This window comes from Leptodactylus fuscus, chromosome 7 (assembly GCF_031893055.1).
Source record: "Leptodactylus fuscus isolate aLepFus1 chromosome 7, aLepFus1.hap2, whole genome shotgun sequence".
Lineage (NCBI taxonomy): Eukaryota > Metazoa > Chordata > Amphibia > Anura > Leptodactylidae > Leptodactylus > Leptodactylus fuscus.
The window spans coordinates 83,943,296-83,965,096 of record NC_134271.1 but is presented as its reverse complement, the minus strand read 5'-3'; the positions used below and the strand labels follow the sequence as shown (position 1 = coordinate 83,965,096).

The following is a 21,801-nucleotide window of genomic DNA, read 5'->3' as shown; positions in this document are numbered from 1 at the left end:
TTTTCCATGAAGTATTGTAAACCTTAAGGGGGCGCTCACACTTGTACCCATGTCTGCCCGACGGATCTCCGTCCTATTCTCCAGAGAATCTGCATAGGGCATGACTGTGTCTGGTCAAAAGAAACGGGTGTCCCCACGGAAAGGCTGCATACGGACACCAGCGGTTTGCTTTTAAAACCCATTGAAATGAAATGGGTTTTAAAACTGACCGCCGGGAAGCCATGCCGTATGCAGTTTCTCTGGGGGATAGGACGGAAACCTGGCGGGCAGACACTGGCACAAGTGTGAGCGCCCCCTAAAGGGCCAATACATCCTTCTGTACATATTATATTATCAATGTTTATTGAAAAGTTTTACAACACTCTAATATACTTCATCATTTTAAAGATCTCTGCTTTCTGTTAGGGAATGGAAACAATATCCAGAAACTAACAAACTATCAGAAGAAACAAGGGACTTGTGCTTGTGGTCACAGGTTTATCTAGACTAGCTCTGCTAGAAGTATTGGGTCCATACATGTTTCCCCTCACTGACAGCAAGCAGTGATATTTATATATTCATTGAACTACAATGCATATTAGAGAATTGCAGATTATTTTATTATATCCTGCACCCTTAAGTTACCGAACCTGCTATTTAACGCTCGGCTCACATCCATTGGGTATCTGTTCTTTTAAATTGAAACCACCTGGCGAAAAAGTTGGACTTGCTGTACTTTTTTTTCATCCAGCAATTTTTTACAGTCACTGCAATAGAGTCTCCAAATGGAGATTTTGGTGAAGATGTGAACCCAGCCTTAGTTGGCAGTCATATTGTTTTCAGAATTGTGCTCATTTCCCAGCATGCATATTGGTCCAAACTGTGCTTACACGTATTTTTTTTTTTTTTAACAAAACAAGATTGTGCAAGTTATCTTCTAAGGGCAGGTTCACACTACTGTTATTAATGTCCGTTGCTGTCATCTGTCATAGGATGACAGCAACAGACATTAAGTGGCTGATATATAGCGAGAGGACCCTCCTTCTGGTGTCCATCTGCATTCAATATTGTGTACTATATATAAAACGTCATTCCCCCTACGACAAACAGCAGCACAAGATGGGGTATTCCTGCCCCTGTGTGCTGTTAGGACAGGTGGAACTTTTAATTAGCTAACAGTTTTTCCCCCTATAAGAGGCCAGAGCGACCTCCTCCCCCCTGTGTTTTTTTCTGTCCTGTGCGACTAGACAGGTGGAGGAGGCTGTGGCCTCCTCTATGGTTTAGAATAAGGTGTCTTAGCTCCTTTTTTCTCTTTCCCTTCTTTCTGAGTGAAAGATCTAGGTTTATACTGCAGTCTTTTGTCTTACCTGCCTTGTGCAGGTTACTGACTTTTTCAGCTGCAGTTCATTTACTGCCCTGCAGTAAGGTAAGCCGTGTCCTCTTTCAGCTTTCCCTCTGTGTTCACTGCAGAGACTAAAAGCACTAATTTCTATTGCTATGGGTACTCTGTCAACTTCACAAGATGGAAGTCGATTCACCGCCATTATGGTAAGATCCAACCAAATTTTTTTATTTCTTGCGGTTTTTCAATGTGCATTTAATTCCTAAGCGGGGACTTTATGCTGTGAACCTAAAAGAAGGGTTCAGATACCTATGTACTATCATGACTTATTAGGTGCATATTTGCTTATTGCTCACATGATGGTGGATGCTCTAAGGCATTTTGTTGTAAGGTTATGCATGTCTGCACTGCTGTCAGTACGGGGTCCTCCAGCTAGGAGCCCTTCATTTATTGTTGTCATCTCCTGGGTGAAGGAGTACATGATTTTCTGGTAAGGTTCCCTCTCCCAGTTTTCATAAGAGGTCTTACTTAGAAATAGAAGCCCTAGTGGCTCAAACTTGTATGCCTGAATCCACAGTATCCTGGGTTCAATTCCAGTTGCACTTTGCAATCGTGACATGGGAAAAAAAAAAAAAAGTTAATAAGGTACTTGTGGTTCTCATGGTCCATTCACATGGAGAACGTTTCTAAACTTCATGCTGGACTCTGTCTGCTTGAAAATCTCCCTCCTCTAGGTGGGAAAAGATCATATCAGCAGTGCATTATCTATAGGTGATACAGCAGGTTTCCATCCTAACTGCCAAAGGTTACTGGATCTTATGTCCGAGTCTGCCGTTGCAGTCCCTTGGGCCATATAGCGCATGCGGCCTGCAGAAGGTAAGTCTGAGGCCTGGAATCACAACCCGTGGGGCCTGGAGGGGCTTCATTTTAAGGGCTGGATGTCCATGTCCAGATAGTCTGGACCCTGTTGACCACAGAGACAGCCCTCTCCGGTAGAGAGCGCATCTACAGGAGATTCCCATACGGGCAATGAGGAATTGGATGGAGGAGGCTGTGTCATCCAGCTGACAAAAAACTCAGCAGTCTGGGTCAAGCCAATTTAGTTATTCCTCAAAATTTGTCTTTCATCCAGGTGGTGTTCCATCTTAAGGACGGGATGTCCATGGTCCAGCTAGCGCTGGACCCTGTTGACTATAAACGCCTCTCTCTCTCACTAGTGGGGCGAATCTAGAGAAAAGTTCCATAGGAATAAAGTGGAATTGGATGAAGAGTTCATGGTCCAGTTTACCTGGACCCTGTTGCCCACTGATGCATCCCTCTCTGGTGGAGAGTGTCCACGGTCCAGCTAAGGCCGGAACCTGTTGACTACCTATGTCTCCCTCTCTGGTGGAGAGTACATCCAGATAAGCGTTCCATAGGAGGAACATGAAATTAAATGTAGAGTCCATGGTCCAGTTTACCTGGACCCTGTTGACCACTGATGCATCCCTCTCTGGTGGAGAGTGGCCATGGTCCAGCTAACGACAGACCCTGTTGACTACCTATGCCTCCCTCTCTGAGGAGAGCACATCTAGATCGGCTGGGTAGGCTATTTGGTCTCATCATATGTCCTCCTGGTTACGGCTTATCCAAGATCCATCGGTCCTTCAACTTGTTCAAGCCAGACAAATACGTAAGGACCCTCCCTCTTCAGGGCATCAAGCAACTTTATCTAGACAGATCCGTTCAGGAGTACGTGGACAAAGCCGCATTGGAACCTTTTCCCTTTGCAGAACGAGGTCAAGGCGTCTACTCTCCGGTATTTTTAGTACCAAAGTCATCAGGCGGATGGCGTATGATCATCGACTTCAGATACCTGATTCGATTTATTCACAGGGTACGGTTCCGCGTGGAGACCATCAAATTGATCCTTCCCTTCCTGCAATCCGGAGATCACTGTCACCCTAGACTTAGGGGATGCATACCTCCATATAACCATTTACCCTCTTCACAGGAGGTTTCTAAGAATTGCGGTATATTTAAACGGAGGATTGCTTCACTTCCAGTTTACAGTTCTCCCATTCGGCAAATCCTTGGCCCCCCACACCTTCACAAAGGTAGTGGCCCCGGTCGTAGCCGCCCTGCGCCTCCAAGGGATCTTATTGTCCCATAACTAGACGAATGGCTCCTAAAAGCCCAGTCAAAGGAGGTGCTTGCCACACAGTTGGAATCCACTGTGGCTTTCCTAAATGAGCTGGGCTGGCTAATAAACTGGCAGAAGTCGGTAGTGGTTCCATCTATCCCGATTCAATTTCTGGGGTTTATCTTGGATTCTCTCAGCATGATGATCTCCCTGCCTCCTCCTTGGAAGGAGAAGATTGGTCAAGCGGCTCATCACCTATCCACAACCCGGAAGGTTACTATCAGGACCGCCATGAAGGTCCTAGGTCTCATGTCCGCAGCCATCAAGGCAGTTCTGTGGGCCCTATGGCACATGCGCCCCTTACAGTGCAAGATCCTGAGAGTCGGGAACCACAATCCTTCGGGGCTACAGAAGCCTATCCAGTTATCCATCAGAACCCGTCGATCACTGGCTTGGTGGTCCCAGCTCAGAGACGGGAAATCCACGGTCCAGACATCCTGGACCCTGTTGACCACAGATGCCTCCCTCACAAGATGGGGAGTGCTTCTGGGGGAGACCCCGGTACGTGGGACCTGGAACCAGCTTAGAGAAGGCTCATTTGTCCAACTGGCGAGAGCTCACTGCGGTGCACCGTGTGCTTCTAATGTTTGCACCCCACCTGCAAGGGAAAGCTGTGAGAGTGAGAACAGACAACTTAACAGCAGTCCGATATATCAGCAAACAAGGGGAGAACCAGATCCCCCTCGCTTCTGCAGGTGACAAATCTAATATTCTCCTGGTGGAGAGGAATCTTTCACAACTATCAGCGGTTCATATTCGAGGTGGGCTGAACATCCTTGCGGATCAGCTAAGCAGAGGCCTGGTGACAACAGGCGAATGGTCCCTAAATCCGGACATCTTTCATCATCTCACTGAGATGTGGGGTCTCCCCGAGGTGGACCTGATGTCCACCCAGTACAATGCCAAAGTGACGAGGTTTTGCTCCCTCTACCGGGAAGACAATCCTTTGGCGGTAGATGCCCTGTCAATACCTTGGAGGTTCAAACTGGCATACGTTTTTCCTCCTATTCTGATGATTCCGAAGGTATTGGCGAAACTCAGGCAGGACCAGACTTCGGCAATAGTGATCATGCCGTTCTGGCCAAAAAAAGAGGGCATGGTTTGCCCACCTCATCCTAATGAGTCAAGGGACCTACTGGAGGCTTCCACAAGTTCAAAACCTGGTAATTCTGAACCGACAGCTCTGCCAGGACCTGGACAGGTTCAACCTCATGGCCTGGAGGTTGACCGCATCGTATACGGAGATAGACGATTATCCCAGGCCGTTCTGGCCCATTCAAGAGCGGATTCAACTAACAGGAGTTACCAAAAGATCTCGGATAGGCAGCTTAATAACTCTGCTATCGAATCGGTCTTGGAGTTCCTACAGAGTGACCTGGATAAGGGGCTAACTCCAGCTACCCTGAAGGTTCATGTTTCAGCACTTTCCGCTCTTCTAGGGACCTGGTTATAACAAGATCCTCTATTAAAGTAATTCCTTAAAGGGGCCTCTAGGCTCCGCCCTCAGATGCAGCCCCCTGTCCCGCAATGGGGCTTGGCTGCGGTTCTTCAGGGGCTTTGTTCTCCCCCCTTTGAACTCTTAACAGAAGTGGACTGGAGATATCTCTCCTACAAGTTAACCTTCTTGTTGGCAATTACCTCTGCCAAAGGGTTGGAGAATTACAAGCTTTGGCTGCCTCGGAGCCATTCATTACCTTTTTCCCTGATAGGGTTCAACTTGGGTTCATCCAGGGATTTTGTCCTAAGGTCGCATATATTTGCGCATATATTTGGATTGTACAGCTTCCTTTCGAAGAACCTGCTCATCAATACCTACGGCCATAACAAAGGTGTTAAAGCCTCTAAAGTCACCCTATCAAGATGGATCAGGGAGGCCATCGCTTGCTCTCTTCGCGCTCAAGACCTACCAGTACTGGAATTGGACCAACTTCCCGGTCAGAGAGACGCTCGCTCTCCTTAGAGCAGATATGTTCCGCTGCTTCCTGGAGTTTTCATCTGATGTTCACCAGACACTGCAGATTGGACTGGCGCAGCTCAGAGGCCACAGCCTTCGGACATTCTGTCTTGGCATCTGCTTGCCAAGATCTCCCACCCTAGTTGGGATTTTACTTGCTAGATCCCCCATCTTGTGCTGCTGTTTGGCGTAGGGGGAATGGAAGATTATAAAGATAATCTGTTTTCCCTTAGCCCAAACAGCAGCACAAGGCTCCCTCCCATTGTTTATGGTAATGTTTGTATTGTTATATTGCCTTTTATACTTTTGACTAACACAGGGGGGAGGAGGTCGCTCTGGCCTCTTATAGGGGAAAAACTGTTAGCTAATTAAAAGTTCCACCTGTCCTAACAGCACACAGGGACAGGAATACCCCATCTTGTGCTGCTGTTTGGGCTAAGGGAAAACAGATTATCTTTATAATCTTCCATTCTACTACCACTAATATCCTTTGCTCTCATCTTGTGAAGGATGAGAGCAACGGACAATAAAAACAGCAGTGTAAATGTCCCTTAATGCTTTTCATTACTTATTTCATATTGACTTACATTATGTCTTATACTTCAGTCACATCCAGAGTTTAATTCACCATACTTTTCTGAGATTCTTCAACACTGAACAAAAGAACACCTGCCAGGCAGATTTACTAAGACGTCACAATGCAATGCACTCTGCCATACCGCATGGGGAAAACCTTTTTCTACTGCACTCAGGCTACTGAGGAGTAAGATGGTATTATCACATATGTACATCAGTAGACTACACTGTGCACTGGCAGAGAAAAGTAGGGAAAATGGAAACCTGTAGTCAGAGAGCAAGTCAGCAGAATTCGGAATGCAACTGCGGGTGTGATTGAAATAACAAGAGCATAAAAATAGTCATCTCCTTGAGGCCCCACATTGCAGAAACGCTTCTTTTTGTTGTTGTTTTTTTATTGGACCTAGTAGTGGCTACAGAAGGAATTGAAAATATCTAGGAAGTTCTTATACGTCTTTCTACTTGATCCATTCCTAGGTATGGCTCAAAGAGACGCAGAAAAATCTGCAAACAAAAAAGCAGCCTCCCCGCAACAAGATTTGCATATAAAACTCGTGTACCTTCACATATATTAGTTATCTTTTAGAGATCCTGAGATACATCCTCTATCACACACCAGTCTGGCACATATTATTCTGCTGGTGGAGTCACTGGGGCAAATTGATGAAGACTAGTGTTACAAATGTTAGTCTTTATAGTCCCTGAACTATTGCTGGGTGTGCCTCATATATGACCAGATGAACACCTACTCATAAATGAGGTCCACACTGTGCGTCTGGTGGGAAATGTACACCAGCTTGTGGCATTCATTTCCCGCATCATTTATGCTGGATTTTTTGTGTACGGCTAAGGTCCCACAAAGCAGGCAGCAGCCAGTAAGCGCTGCTGGAAAAACATGGCTGAAATGCTTTGCAGTTTTTCCCGCAGCACTTTTCACATGAAGTCCACAGATTTTTCTCTGCTTTTATTATACCTATATGGAAACTGCCAGCATTTCCATAGGTATAATTGACATGCTGCGATTTCCAAAAACAGGATGGGCATTTCTGCTTCAGGTATTTGTCTGAAATGTGTGCATGGGATTCAGTACACTCTCATCTACTTTGCAGGGACCGTAAAACGCTATGTTTACGCCACGTTGGGCTTTAGCCTAAAGGGTATTTTTACCTTTTAAAGATTACATATAAAATTAATCTACCTTCTGGCATAAATGATGATAAATTTCATGGGCCAGTGGCCCTCCCTCCTGCTTGTTACACCCCATTTTTTGGAAAGTAGCAAATGCTGCGCAGAATTAAAGTCACACCACATTTTGACCAGAAAAATGTGACTTGTTATACCTTGTACACCAGAAAACTGGCGTACAAAGTATAATAAATCTGGGCTATAACCAATTACTTATCCTAAATTGATGCTGAGTTACATCCTGTATTATACTCCAGAGCTGCACTCACTAGTCTGCTGATAGAGTCATTGGAACTTAGCAATCTAGATCAGTTTTATGACACTAGTCATTATCTCCATTCAGCTGCTTAAAGCAGAGGACACAACATTCATCCGATGCTGCAGACTCTTCAAATAGTTGATCAATGGGAGTGCCGGGTGTCAGACAGGTCATCAATATCCAAGCACCCGGGAACCCCTTGAGGTTAAGGTCCCAGGTTGCGGAAATGCAGTCTTTTTTTTTTTTTTTTTTGCTGCATTTTTTAAGCCAATGCCAGTAGTGGATAGACCAGAAAGTAGAAGTATAAGTGCTTCCTATATGTTTCCCATTCCATCTGTAGCCACTCTGGGCTTTGGCTCAAAAAAAGCAGCAAAATCTGCAAAAAAATGCTGTGTTTCCACAACGTGGGGCCTCAGCCTACAAGGACATACACAGTTACTCCACAAGCAGAATAGGGAGTGCAGCTCTGGAGTATAATATAGGATGTACCTCAGGAACAGTGCAGGATAAGTAAAGCAAAGTATGAACACAGGAACTCCACCAGCAGAATAAAGAGTGCAGCTCTGGAGTATAAAACAACCTGTAATTCAGGATCATTATTGTCATGTATTTATGGTTTGTATGTATCACATTCATAACTGCTGGACACAATGTTTCATACTCATTTTTAGCAGGTAAATGACAGAATGTTCGATTGTCTCTACCCAAAACATTCATCTGTCCACACTAGTTTCTGCAAGTCTGTTATTCATAATCGCTAACGCCCCTACTCCTCCTGAGAAGCCATTGTGCCTGGAGCTTGTGCCTATTTGCCTCGGGCAGCCATTGGCCGTCTCCGACAACTGTTTCTGCATGATGGCCAAAGAAACTTTATTAGATGCCAAGAAGTCTTTCATGGAGATCATCTCCCCAGACATTCTCCTGCCATCCGTCTCACTCTCATAGACTCCATCTGTTTCTATAGATATGTTGCGCCTCGTCCGTATATTTCCTGGCATCACCACATTCCTCTTGGGCCTAAATATTTTTCTTTGGCATTTTTGGCAGCAGCGACATTCCAATTTTTTTAATATCCAGTTGACACATTGTTTAATGACTATGGAGATGACATTAAACAGAGAGTAAATACAGCAGACCCCCATAAAGATGAAGATAAAGTTACCACATCGGTAGAGTCCTTGGTTCTCATATTTGGCTTTTTGGCTGCTGACCATGTCCCCAAATCCTATAGTGCTGAAGGCAACAAAACAAAAATAGAGGGAGTCAAAGTATCCCCATCCTTCAATGGGAGAGTACATGGCGGAGGCACAGCAGGATATAATAATAGATGCCAGGCATAATATGAGCATCACATAATACACTGAGGGTTTCCATCCAGCCAGACTGTCCACCTCCGAGTTACCTGATCCCCGACGTGTTTCAGGGGGTATGCCTTCTTTCCTTCTGAGTTGCCTCTCGTGACAGGATTTCATGACATAAGCTATGACTGTAATTAGACGCTCCAGGAACAGGTTAAAAAACAAGATGGTGGCAGCGCACCCAATGAGACCATAGAAAATCAGGAAAATCTTGCCAGTAATGGTGGCTGGAGTTGTCATGCCAAACCCTGTAAAGGAAGCAGAAGACAGAAGGTCAATGGCGATAGGACAAGACAGTAATGAAACACCAAATGAAGCTAATGCATTTTGCAATATATTTTAGTACAGGAACATAAACTGAATTCAGTAACCAGAAGCCGCGCTCCTCCTGGAGCAAAACGTCCAATTAATTCATCTCTAAGTATTCATTACAGAGTTGTCCCGCTAATTATACCTTGTGGCGGCCCTGAGGGATCCACCATCGGGAAGTTCGGAGACTTACTGAACAAAGGGAATCTCCGTGTGAAGAGAAAATACATTAACCCCACACTACAGACAGTCAAATGTCATCATCAATCTGCACCTCTAATAAAACAGATGAGTGCCCCATACAGAATCATTGTCATTCAACCATCGCCTGGGCTCTTAAAGGGCCATGCCTCATAAAATAAGGGAGACACCTAAAAATAGAGTCAATTATTATGCTATGAGGGGTTTAGGCTCTTCCTTGGTCCTTATACAGGTAAACAGCAGCAAGTGTCACTAAAAGACAAGAGCACCGAAACAATCCTACTAGGGGTTTAAACCCAGTTTTTAACAATTTATGATTCTGAAATATTACACATCATTTAATCCCAACTGGCTTCCTCTCTACTACAGCTCAGTTTATTAGTCAGTCTTAAGTATTCACAGAATTTTATTCATGAAAGATTTTTTGTTGCAGAGATTTTTTGTTGCAGATTTTGCAGTTTTCTTTTTTTTTTTTAAATACAGGATTGGCTTCAAAAAGAATGGTAAATATAAATGAAACTCTTAAAGGGGCTCTATCAGCAAAATTATGCTAATAGAGCCCCACATATGCGTGAATAGCCTTTAAAAAGGCTATTCAGGCACCGTAAATGTTACATTTAATCCCGGTTCCGTTTTTAAATAAAAGTATTAAAACATATATGCAAAACTTACCTGAACGTGCAGACGCCCTCTGGTTCCGTGTCTTCCGGCTTCTTCTTTTCAAATCCCGCACCTGCGTAGTAGCGCTTCCCTCCGGAGAGCTACTGCGCAGGCTCACTCGCCATTTTACTTAATGGCAGCTCGCGAGTGAGCCTGCGCAGTAGCGCATCGGGGAGATGCGCTACTACGCAGGCGCGGGATTTAAAGAGAAGATGCCGGAAGACACGGAACCAGAGGGCGTCGCTCCAAGAAGACAGAAGAGCCGGGCGTGCCCGAAGCTGACGTCGCATCGTTTATCCCCGCCCATGGTGCACGTTCAGGTAAGTTTTGCATATATGTTTTAATACTTTTATTTAAAAACGGAACCGGGATTAAATGTAACATTTGCGTTGCCTGAATAGCCTTTTTAAAGTCTATTCACGCATATGTGGGGCTCTATTAGCAGAATTTTGCTGATAGAGCCCCTTTAAATATTTCCCTTCTGTTAAATCCATTCTTGACTTTGGCTCACAAAAAGTAGCGAAATCTGAAAAAAATAAAATAGCTGCATTTGTGCAATCTGACAGGCTGAAGCCCACGTTGTGGAAACACAGGTTTTTGTTTGTTTTTTTTTGGGGGGGGGGGGGTTTGCAGTTTTCATTGCGTTTTTTTTGAGCCAAAGCCAAGAATGACTACAAAAGGAATGGGAAATATATAAGAAGTTCTTACACTTCTACCTTCTGCTCAATCCTCTCCTGGCTTTGGCTCAAAAAACCACATCAAAATCTGCAACAAAAAAAGCTGCGTTTCCGCAACATGGGGCCTTAACCTTAAAGGGAATTGATGCAATTTTATCACTGATGATTTATTGCTAGAGCAGCCAGTGAATACTTGATCTATGGCAGGTTTGTCTGCTCCCTGATCAGCTGAACACTCACAATGAGGCTCAGTGCCATACATATGGTTGTGCCTAGTACTGTACTTCCATGCCAATCAGGTGAATGAACCTGAGGTGTAGTACCAGGCACAGCCACAACTGTATGTAAAAAGAGCCCCCCCCCCCCCCTGAATGAAGGTTTGACCTACAGATAGACTATCAGTACTAAGTTCCAATAAATCCAGTTTACATTCATTTATTATGCTTACTTATATAGCGCTATCATATTCTGCAGTGCTTTACAGAGATATTGTGAACACAGTCCCAAGTAGGGCTCACAATCTAAATTCCCTATCAGTATGTCTTTGGAGTGTGGGAGGAAACTGAAATACCTAGAGGAAACCCATGCAAACATGACAGGTCATTGCAGACAACCACCTCTATCTTATATAGCAGCAGAAGCATATAAGCATCCCATAATAAAAGCTGGAGGTGTCATATTATAAAGGCACCATGACCTTCAGATTATCACAGGAAAGTATTAAACTACAGGTTACAACCAGATCTTTAGACCTCTCTCCAGTGTATGTGCTGCAGTTTCCGTACATCTATTTCTCACTGGTGCTTACTTACAATGTTAGTGTTAATTAGATCTTCTATCATTACTGTATTGTCACCATCTCTTCATGTACTAAGGTTGTGCGTAATACAGAAGTCAATCTAAACAAGCAGAGAGGTAGCCTAAACCTTTAATAAATCATAGGATGGATGAGGGGTAGACGAAGGTAGACAACCGACTAGGGCTCTGCTTTTCCATGCATGACAGGGTGTACAATGAGCGCTACTATCAGTACACAGGCTATTATAATGGGGAGACTGTTATATATAAGGGGGTTATTATAAGGGGAAGACTTTTAAATATAAGGAGACTGGTATTTATAATGGATGAACTATTATACATTAGGGCCACTATTATAAGAGACATTATTATATATAAGGGGGCTATTAAATATAAATAGGCAATTATAAGGGGGGACAATTATATATAAGGGGGCTGTTATAAGGTGGAGACATATATAAGGGGACTGTTATTTATAATAGATTAACTGTTTTATATAAGGAGCGCTATTATAAGAGAGGAATTATTATGCAGTATATAAGGGGCACTATCACAAGGTAGGACCATTATATATAAGGGGGCTACTATAGGAGAGGAATTATTATATATAAGGAGTGCTATTATAGGGGAGGAATTAATATATATAGGGGGTGTTATAAAAGGGGACTGTTAGGCCGGGGCCCCACGGACCGGAAACACCACGATTTGCGTGCAGCAGAGACACTGCGGGAAAAATTGCGGCGTTGTACAGTGCAGGCAAAGTAGATGGGATTCATGCGAATCCCATTTCCAATTTGCGGGAAAAATCGCAGAGTGGACACGCTGTGATTTGCAAAGCCGCTGCGGCTTTGCAAATCGCAGCATGTCAATTATATCTCCGGAAACGTCGGCGGCTTTCCCGTAGATATAATGTTAAGAGAAAGTCCGCAGAGGAAAACTCTGTGAACTTTCTATTAAAAGCGCTGCAGAAAGAACTACAATGCGCTCACGCAGCGGTTCTTCCTGCAGCGCTTTAGTGCTGCGGATACGGCCCGCGGGGCCTTAGCCTTAAATATAAGAAAGGCTGTTTTAGTTGCGGAACTTTTATATATAAGGTGGATAATATAATGTGGTCTCTTTTATTTATATGATGGGAACTTTATAAGTAGGATATTGCTAAAGGGGCTATTTATAAGGGGGCTATTATTTATAAGGAGGCTATAAATATAAGTGGGTATTATTGATAAGAGGACTAATATTGATAATGTGGACTATTATTTATAAGGTGAACTCTTATTTATGAGGGGGCTATTACTGATAAGGGGGAACTATTACTGATATGGGGCACTGTTTATAAGCAGGGACTATTATTTATAAGGAGGTGCTATAATATCTAATGAGGGGATGTGAAAATCTATTAGGCAATACAAAGGCATTGTGTGTGGGCATAAGAGAGTGTGGTTGGTGGTTACTGTTTTGGGGGAAGAAAGGGGGTGTTATTAAAGGGGCTTCCACTGGAAATATGACGGTGTTGTTGGTATATCAGCATTTGGTGCCCCGCTTTTAATTTCACCCAGGGCCACAGTTTGACTAAAAGCGGCTCTGTCTAGCCCTCGACCCAATCATCAGAGCTACTTCCAGCACCTGTACTGTACACGATATGGAAGCATATTGCACCAGTATCATGTTTATATAAGATGCCGCAATATAAATTCGACTGGCCTCCCATCATTGCAGCCAATCAGATTTCCTAAAAGTGGATGTCGCTGAAATGAATTGGAAACCCAAAAACAAAGAAGAGAGACCATCACAGTACAATGAACACTGCAGATAAAGTGTCCTTGAGCATCCAGAATCTGTTGCTTCTATTGTGTCTTAAATGAGAAAATTAATTTAAATGAAGCAAAAAAAAAAAAAAAAAAAAAAGATCGAAAAACTTAACTCTTTATTGTAGAGTAACAACTAAATCTCTGAACCAACTGATTCACTGTACTATTCAATGTACCATAGAAGCAAACTATGCAGCCGCTCTGGGCCCGGGGAAAGTTCCCTTTGGTGTGGGCTTTGGAGCACACTGTTTTAACCCTTTTGAGGTTGTGGTTGTTATTTGGCCTGTTTTATAAAATGAAGCCATATTTATGAATGACTGCGCTCCATTCTTGTCATTATAGTGCAGCATTCTCCTACACCCAATGACAGTTCATCTAAATGTTCCCAACTGTGTCTCCCTGAGGAGCTACTAGTAATTTCCTAATGGCAGCTTAAAAGCCAAGAAAAACATAGAAATCACTTAAAGTGAATTTCTTGTGCTCATCAATATCAATTTCCACAGCTTCAGTCAATCCTCACAGAAATGTCAACTTTTCAACCCCTGAGCTGAAGATCCCACAGAGAACGAAGAAGAAGATTTCATAGAAAAAGAATTCATATGGCGGCTGACAGCAAAGTCCCCAGCCCTGAAAATTGACAGACTGATATAGTACATGCTTCTTTAGAAATACTCTGTGCTGCTGAAACCTTGTTCTTTCCTCTTTAAGTCTGTAGTATGGTGTGGAAACCTAACCTTTGAAAAGTTCCATGTAGTCACTATTTTTTCAGACAACTTATTTTCATTTAATAGATGTCATCCTGGACCAAAATATAATGCACTTTCATTATAATTTTGCTTTCTATGGAGACAATGCAGACGTCTCTTCCTCCAAAAGGGGTTAATCTTAAGAAACACCCCTAGACCCTGTCTCAGGTGAAAGGTTACATCAAATCCTCATTCCAAGGTGTGATGCCAAGATCATCCTTGACGCATATCATGACCAATCTGGATATTTTGGTGTGCATAAGACAGAAGCAACCATCCGACGCCGCTTCTATTGGATTGGAATGCGAGGAGACATCCGAGAATTGGTGTAATGAATGTCCTGCCTGTAATCTCGCCAAAGCCGGTTGGAAAGATGCAAAAGCACCTCTTCACCCTATCCATACTCATCGACCAAATGAGCTCGTAGCTTTGGATCACGTGAAGCTTGCACCCACTAGTTCAGGCTACACCTATGCTCTAACCATAGTGGATCATTACTCCAAGTTTGTCGTAGTCGTGCCTGTTAAAGATCTTACCGAATGTACCACAGCTATTATGTTCTATCTGCAGTATGTTAAACATTATGGCTGTCCAGAAGCTGTTCTCACTGATCGTGGATCTGCCTTTGTTATTACATCTTTACACAGTTTATAGAGAGGGGAGGGCTTGGTTTTCCTCACAGTACATTTCTCTCTGCACTGGACTGAATATTCTGCAGCATTCTCACAATATAAAAAAAGTCTACCTATGTACCTGTATCTACATCTGGATGTTTGTGTGATTAAAAATGGGAAGTTATTTACTGACAGCGAGCAGCTCTCTTTTTAGCTGCACCATGCTTGCATGTATTTACACTGTATTTGCAATTTGGTGTTGATTGAGCTCTTATAGTATACTCACTCGGGCTTTTCTCAACTGTCTGCTTGTTATTGTACAGTTACTACCGGCTAAATTACATGCAAATAATAGGCATAATGGATAGGGAAAGGGGCAGACTGCTTCTTATTGTACACAGTCACAGACCTAAGAGACAAATGTAAAATGCGATTATTAGCAACTTCAAAACTAAAACAAAAACCTTATATGAAGGCTTACATAGTCATAGAATAGACTACATAGTTAGACCCAGCAGATATTTCAAATTTTTATGTAAATTCAGGCACCCTTTTAGTGGTTGACTGATGTGACATGACCTTACTACTCATGATGGGCATTCTTTATTGTTGCACGCATTGTGAAATAAAATGTCTAAATTATATTTCTATGTTACTGTATGTATGTTTTATATCCACAAATACAATACTTTGTGATATCTATTTAAATGGAGTCTATTGCTGTCCCCAGCTACTATAAACATATGCCCAGGGACACGAGCTGAATGCAGAATGGGTGTGTGTAGTGATGATACAGCAGTGCTCAGTAATAGAGGAAAACTCCCCCTGTGCTCCAAGATCCTCATTTGAATAAAGAATAAGGCTGGGGCGCTACGGGCCATAAATGCAGAGATTTGCCCGTGGCGGAAATGTTAATGATAGTCTTTGTGGGGCCCGCGGTGTGATTTACCGATCCCGGCCCAGCCAGGATCAGTAAGTAAATAGGGCCCGTTACCGGATTGAGTAACTCCGGCCGGTAACAGGCCCTATTTACTTACTGATCCTGGCTGGGCCGGGATCGGTAAGTGACACCGCGGGCTCCACAAAGACTATCATTATACTCGGGGGTCTTTGCAGACCCTCGAGTATAATGATCGGAGGCAGTAGAGAGGTAAGAAACATAAAAAACACTGTTACTTACCGCTCCACAATCCGGGCAGGCTTCAGGCCTAGTTGTCTAACGTCTCTGATGTCACATGAACCTGGCCTGCGTCCCGGGTCATGTGATGTCCAACGTCATTGAAGAAGGACGACAGCTGAGGACTGCAGCGAAGACAGAGGACAGGTAAGTAACAGTGTTTTTTTATGTTTTTATTCCCCCTGGGTCTCTGATTATTATACTCTGGGGTCTGAAAAGACCCCAGAGTATAATAATTGTTTATGGGTGTCCACAGTGGAGCATAATACTGAGTGCAGGGGCGACTATGGGACATAATAGTGTGTCCAGGGGCCACTAAGAGACATAATACTGTGTGCAGGGGCCACTAAGGGACATAATACTATGCGCAGGGGCCACTGAGGGACATAATACTGTGTGCAGTGGCCACTGAGGGACATAATACTGTGTTGACAGGGGCCACTAGGGGCATAATAGAGCGCACAGAAATGAGGAGGAGGGGGGTCGGTCGAGGTCTTCGGTGTCAGTGTCGGTGGGGAAGGGGGGCATGTCAAAAGTTCGCCACGGGGCCCCGCCATTCCAAGTTACAGCACTGCCCCACATTATAATGTTGCCCCACAGTGTTAGGTCCCTCTCCTTGTTCACCAGTCTAAACTAGCGGAAACTAGAGGGGGACATTAAACTAGGGCATCAGGAGGGGGACATTAAACTATGGGGCAGCTGGAGGGTGATATTAAACAGTGGGGGTAGTTGGAGAGGGACATTAAAGTGCAAGCAACTAGAGGCAGACATGTCTCCCTCCAGATAACCCTACGGTTTAATGTCCTCCTCCAGATGCCCCCAGTTTAATGTCACCCTCAATCTGCCCCTCCCCCAGTTTAATGTCACATGACTGCCACAGAGATATGGGTAATTTAATTATGTTATTCAGAAAGTAGGGGGGTGTTGAGATTAATGTAGGGATTTCCATTTATCCCGGACAACCCCTTTAAAATGCTAGATACTAGTAACCCCAGAACTTCTGCCTTAGAATGGCAGACACAAATGTTGCTGCTTCGTAGCTAATTTTCCATCTAAACATCAATGGTTGCCATGGAAACAAGCTGGCTATGCAAATGCAGGCACCTTGGTGGAAGAGCTGGGCACTCAAGGAGCAATGCCAAGAGTTAGTATGCTTGGCACCATTACCAGCGTATATGGTTTTCTAGAAACAGGAGCAACTAGGTGAGGGCTTGTCCCTGTTTACTATACACGGTGCACCGCAGTTGGGGGTTTTCAGCACTGAAGTCAGAGGTGACAAACCATGAGAAAGGCGCACAACAAACCCCACAATATAACATCTATGGAGTATACACGGACTAGAACTCCTCATTGTTAGGATCAGTTATGCGTTCCAGAAAATCATTCAACATATTATGTGAAAAAACCTTTCGCCTCGTTGCTGTTATAAATGCTGGCAACAGTGTAGCAACTTCCCTCTATACACCCTGGGTTTAGGATATAAATCCTACAATTGCTTTAAAAATGAGAAAAAATTCTATTTCTTCCATTTTTGCATTTTTTATACAAATCACTTAGCATAATACACGCAAGGTCCCTGTGAGAATGACAGACTGAACTTTCATCGTTCGCCATTCGCTCGCAGTAAACGATTCCTGACTAGATTCCCGATAGGACTGACTTGGACGCAGTACAGATGAGCAGCGGCTGCTGCAGTAATTAGCGGCAGGAAACTCCGCACTTGCTGCCTGTGGAGCTGAAGGCTGCTGGATAAAAGCACAAGGCCTTCTTGGTTACATAATTAAGGGAACGTCTCGCTGCTCCCCAGCGATTTCTGTGGATAGACATGCTTGTACAGCACGAGCTTTCTTTCATAAGAGACCACTGGGAGCCAGAAAGATGTCAGGAGCGTACTGTTCCTACAAGGTTTTCCTACAGGATTTCCAAGAGTGGCTGTGACATATTGTCAGCATTGAACATTACATAGAATATTGCCATTCATACCGTGATATTCACTTACAATCCTTATGATGGATCCTTAGGCCGACTTCACACAGGTATATTTGATCCATTGAATGTGAACTGTATGTTGTCAGTAATTTATTTATTTTATTATTTTTTTTTTTTTTATGTAGATTGTGGGCTCCACATAGAGCTCACAATGTACATTTTTCCCTATCAGTATGTCTTTTTTGGAATATGGGATGGAAATCCATGCAAACACGGGGAGAACATACAAACTCCTTGCAGATGGTTTTTTGTCCTTGGCAGGATTTGAACACCAGGACTCCAGCGCTGCAAGGCTGCAGTGCTAACCACTGAGCCACCGTGTGGCCCCTTGTTATCAGTAATTTTTGAAAGAAAAACCGACCAAGGATCCGGATTACAAGCATCATCCTAATCTATGATGCTAGGAGTTCCCTTTACTGCCGTTTTCAATATGGGACAGTAAATCACTATGATGCTTGGAGTCCAAGCCCCTGCTTAGTGTATGGTTGGGGAAATATGGTACACATCTGATTCATATGTCCTGGACCAAATACCCCATGTAAAGACTTCATAATGAAACATTCTACTTTCTACTAGCTACAAACATGTACAGGTCTAATATACCTCACAGCTGAGAGTTTTTTGCAGTTCTTATCTAGTCTTGACAGTCTTTAGTATTAGCACATATTGTTCTTAACTAGAGTAGTGCTAAAGTGCAGGGAATTATGAGAAGGCGCAGAAATATGTGAATATAAATGACTAGCAGGAGGACCCGGCTTCGCACGGGTATATTACATTTTATGTTTGTGTAGTGGCTCCATAAGCACTGGTGTATTTTGTATGTGTGTATGTCTATAAGCGTCATGTGATTATGTGTATCTCATTTTGGATATCAGTGAAAAACCTGTGATCAGTTGTTATGGATACCTGGAGTAAAGCTGTATCTAATCCTTCCCCGTGTAGTACTGTGTTTATACGCAAGTATCTAATCCTTGTTGGTGTGGTACTGTGTGCAGATGCAAATATCTAATCCTCCAGAGTGTGGTACTGTGTGCAGATGCGCATATTTAATCCTCCCCCGTGTGGTATTGTGTGAAGAGGTGCGTATCTAATCCTCCAGCAAGTAAAACTGTGTGCAGACGTGCGTATCTAATCCCACGACATGTTGTACTGTGTGCAGACGCACGTATCTAATCCTCTGGAGTGAGGTACTGTGTGCAGATGCGCGAATCTAATCCTTTGGCGTGTCATACTGTGTGCTGAGATGCACATGTAATTCTCTGGCGTGTGGTATTGTGTGCAGAGGCATGTATCTAATCCTGCCCCATGTGGTACTGTGTGCAGACGCAGGTATCTAATCCTCTCCTATGTGGTATTGTGTGCAGTGGTGCGTAGCTAATCCTCCAGCATGTGGCATTGTGTGGAGAGGCGCATATCTAATCCTCTGACATGTGGTACTGTGTGCAGAGGCACATATCTAATCCTCCCCCGTGTGGTATTCTGTGCAGTGGTGTTTATCTAATCCTCCGGTGTGTGATATTGTATGACGATGCCTCTCTGTTGGCATGGCAATAGGCCAGTAACCTCAGAGGGGGGGGAGTGATTTGCTGGCAGTTCATGCTTTGGGTCCTGTTCAGAAGTTGCTGTTTGGAAAAAAGCCACTGTGGTTTATTAGGGAGTGAGGGTTTCAATATCCTATAGGGCATATATAGGTGTATATACAATTGCCCCTCCCTAGTTATTTCTTCACTTTTGTATGGACTGAACAGGTGGAACACAATCATTTTGTTTTACTTATTGGATATCAATAAAAGTGAAATTTTATGTGTTTATTTTTTTGGGCAGATAGTGTCATTTGTCCCTCTGTGAACTTTCTAATATACACACATTTGTTTGACATCAGTGAATTATTGTATGACGATGCATGTATCTAATCCTCTGGCATGTAAAACTGTGTGCAGATGCGCGTATATAATCCTCTGGCGTGTGGTACTGTGTGTAGATACACGTATCTAATCCTCCCCCATGTGGTACTGTGTGCTGAGACGCGTATCTAATTCTCTGGTATGTGGTACTGTGTGCAGAGGCATGTATCTAATCCTCCAAAGTGTGGTACTGTGTGCAGATGCACGTATCTAATACTCCCCTGTGTGGTATTGTGTGAAGAGGCGCGTATCTAATCCTACGGCGTGTGGAACTATGTGCAGACGTGCTTATCTAATCCTCTGGTGTGTGGAACTGTGTGCAGATGCGCATATCCAATCCTCTGGCATGTGATACTGTCTGCAGACACATGTATCCAATCCCCCGGCGTATGGTACTGTGTGCAGACGCGGGTATCTAATACTACAGCATGTGGTACTGTGTGCAGATGTGCGTTTCTAATCCTCTGGCGTGTGGAACTGTGTGCAGATGTGCATATCCAATCCTCTGGCGTGTGGTACTGTGTGCAGATGCGCGTATCTAATTCTCCCCCGTGTGGAACTGTGTGTAGATGTGCGTATCTAATCCTCTGGTGGTGGTACTATGTGAAGACATGCGTATCTAATCCTCCAGTAATGTGGTACTGTGTGCAGACGCACGTATCTAATTCTCCCCTGTGTGTAGACACGTGTATCTAATCCTATGGCTTGTGGTACTGTCTGCAGACGCGCATATCTAATCCTCCCCGTGTGGTACTGTGTGCTGAGACACGTATCTAATTCTCTGACATGTGGTACTGTGTGGTACATGTATCTCATCCTCCAAAGTGTGGTACTGTGTGCAGACACACATATCTAATTCTCCCCTGTGTGGTATTGTGTGAAGAGGCACGTATCTAATCCTACAGCATGTGGTACTGTGTGCAGACGTGCTTATCTTATGCTCTGGTGTGTGGAACTGTGTGCAGATACATGTATCCATCCTTTAGCATGTGGTACTGTGTGAGGTTCTGAGGTTCTGAAGAAGGTCTTTGAAATCAGACACTTCATATCATGTAGATCAAAAGGGGTGATCTATAAGATCACTTGTAAATGCAAGTTAGAATATGTAGGCAAAACAAATAGGGAGCTTAGAAGAAGGATTGGTGAGCACCTGGGGGACATACGGAATCAGAGGGATACACCAGTTGCGAGACATGTTAATTCCTGTCATGGGGGTGATTTAAACTGTATACGATTTATGGGTATTGATCTGGTTAAGCCACATCAAAGGGGAGGAGACTGGTCAAAAATGACGTTGCAGCGAGAAGCCAAATGGATATTTAGATTAAAAACGGAGTCTCCACGAGGCTTGAATGAACAACTAAATTATTGTTGCTTCATTTAGGAAATTATTGGGTAATTTCTCTAGCCAAAAACTTTTGGCATCTGAGGTCTAGTTTCTATGTAAAATACTTAAAGTATAATTAATTAGGGTATGCGTATCAACCAATAAAAAGGGACAGTACCTGGTTTAGTAAATGCTCAATGAGCAATGAGGTGGATGAGGTTAGTTTCACAATATACTCACCGTTCCTAGGAAAGTATGGGGGATGGGGATAGAAAAATTGTTGGAACTAGGGGTTATATGTTTGTTTATAATTGCTGGAGTGCACTGATTGGATTTGTGCAAACCCTTTTCTCCTCATTCAGACGTCTGTATAGACAGAGAAGCGCTACTACGCATGCACGGAGTATGTTGTCAAGCTCCGTGCGGCAAACTACTGCGCATGCGCGGGATCGGGAGTGCGATCCCGCGGGACATGAATACTGGGAGTACGTCGATACGAGTGACGTCATGAGTATGCGCGAGATGGCGCCAAAATCGGAATGGTATCCGTTTACCCCCTGGCAATACGGGTAAGGGGAGGAGCGCCACAAAGGTATTTAAAGTTCTTGATTGGAGTAAGGGGTGCTGCCAGTGTCACTACACTTAGCGAGCGCTAGGAGATTGAACTATCTAGATGTCCTACCACTGTGGGCATAAGTTTGAGATGAGAGGAGTCTGCGGTTAGCAGCTTAAAATAAGGTCCCCTGATGAGCGGTG

General features: G+C 43.8%; 2 protein-coding genes across 2 annotated transcripts in view; both read right to left on the bottom strand.

The window, feature by feature from the left end:
- TTC8 (tetratricopeptide repeat domain 8) overlaps positions 1 to 21,801 on the bottom strand; it is a 485,821-nt gene that overhangs the window by 45,291 nt on the left and 418,729 nt on the right. The gene's annotated exons all lie outside the window — the stretch shown is intronic.
- KCNK13 (potassium two pore domain channel subfamily K member 13) overlaps positions 8,018 to 21,801 on the bottom strand; it is a 64,115-nt gene continuing 50,331 nt past the window's right edge. The window contains exon 2 of the mRNA XM_075282420.1: positions 8,018 to 9,083. Within this exon, the coding sequence (XP_075138521.1) occupies positions 8,191 to 9,083 (893 nt within the window). The 3' untranslated portion in view covers positions 8,018 to 8,190. The remainder of the gene's footprint in view (positions 9,084 to 21,801) is intronic.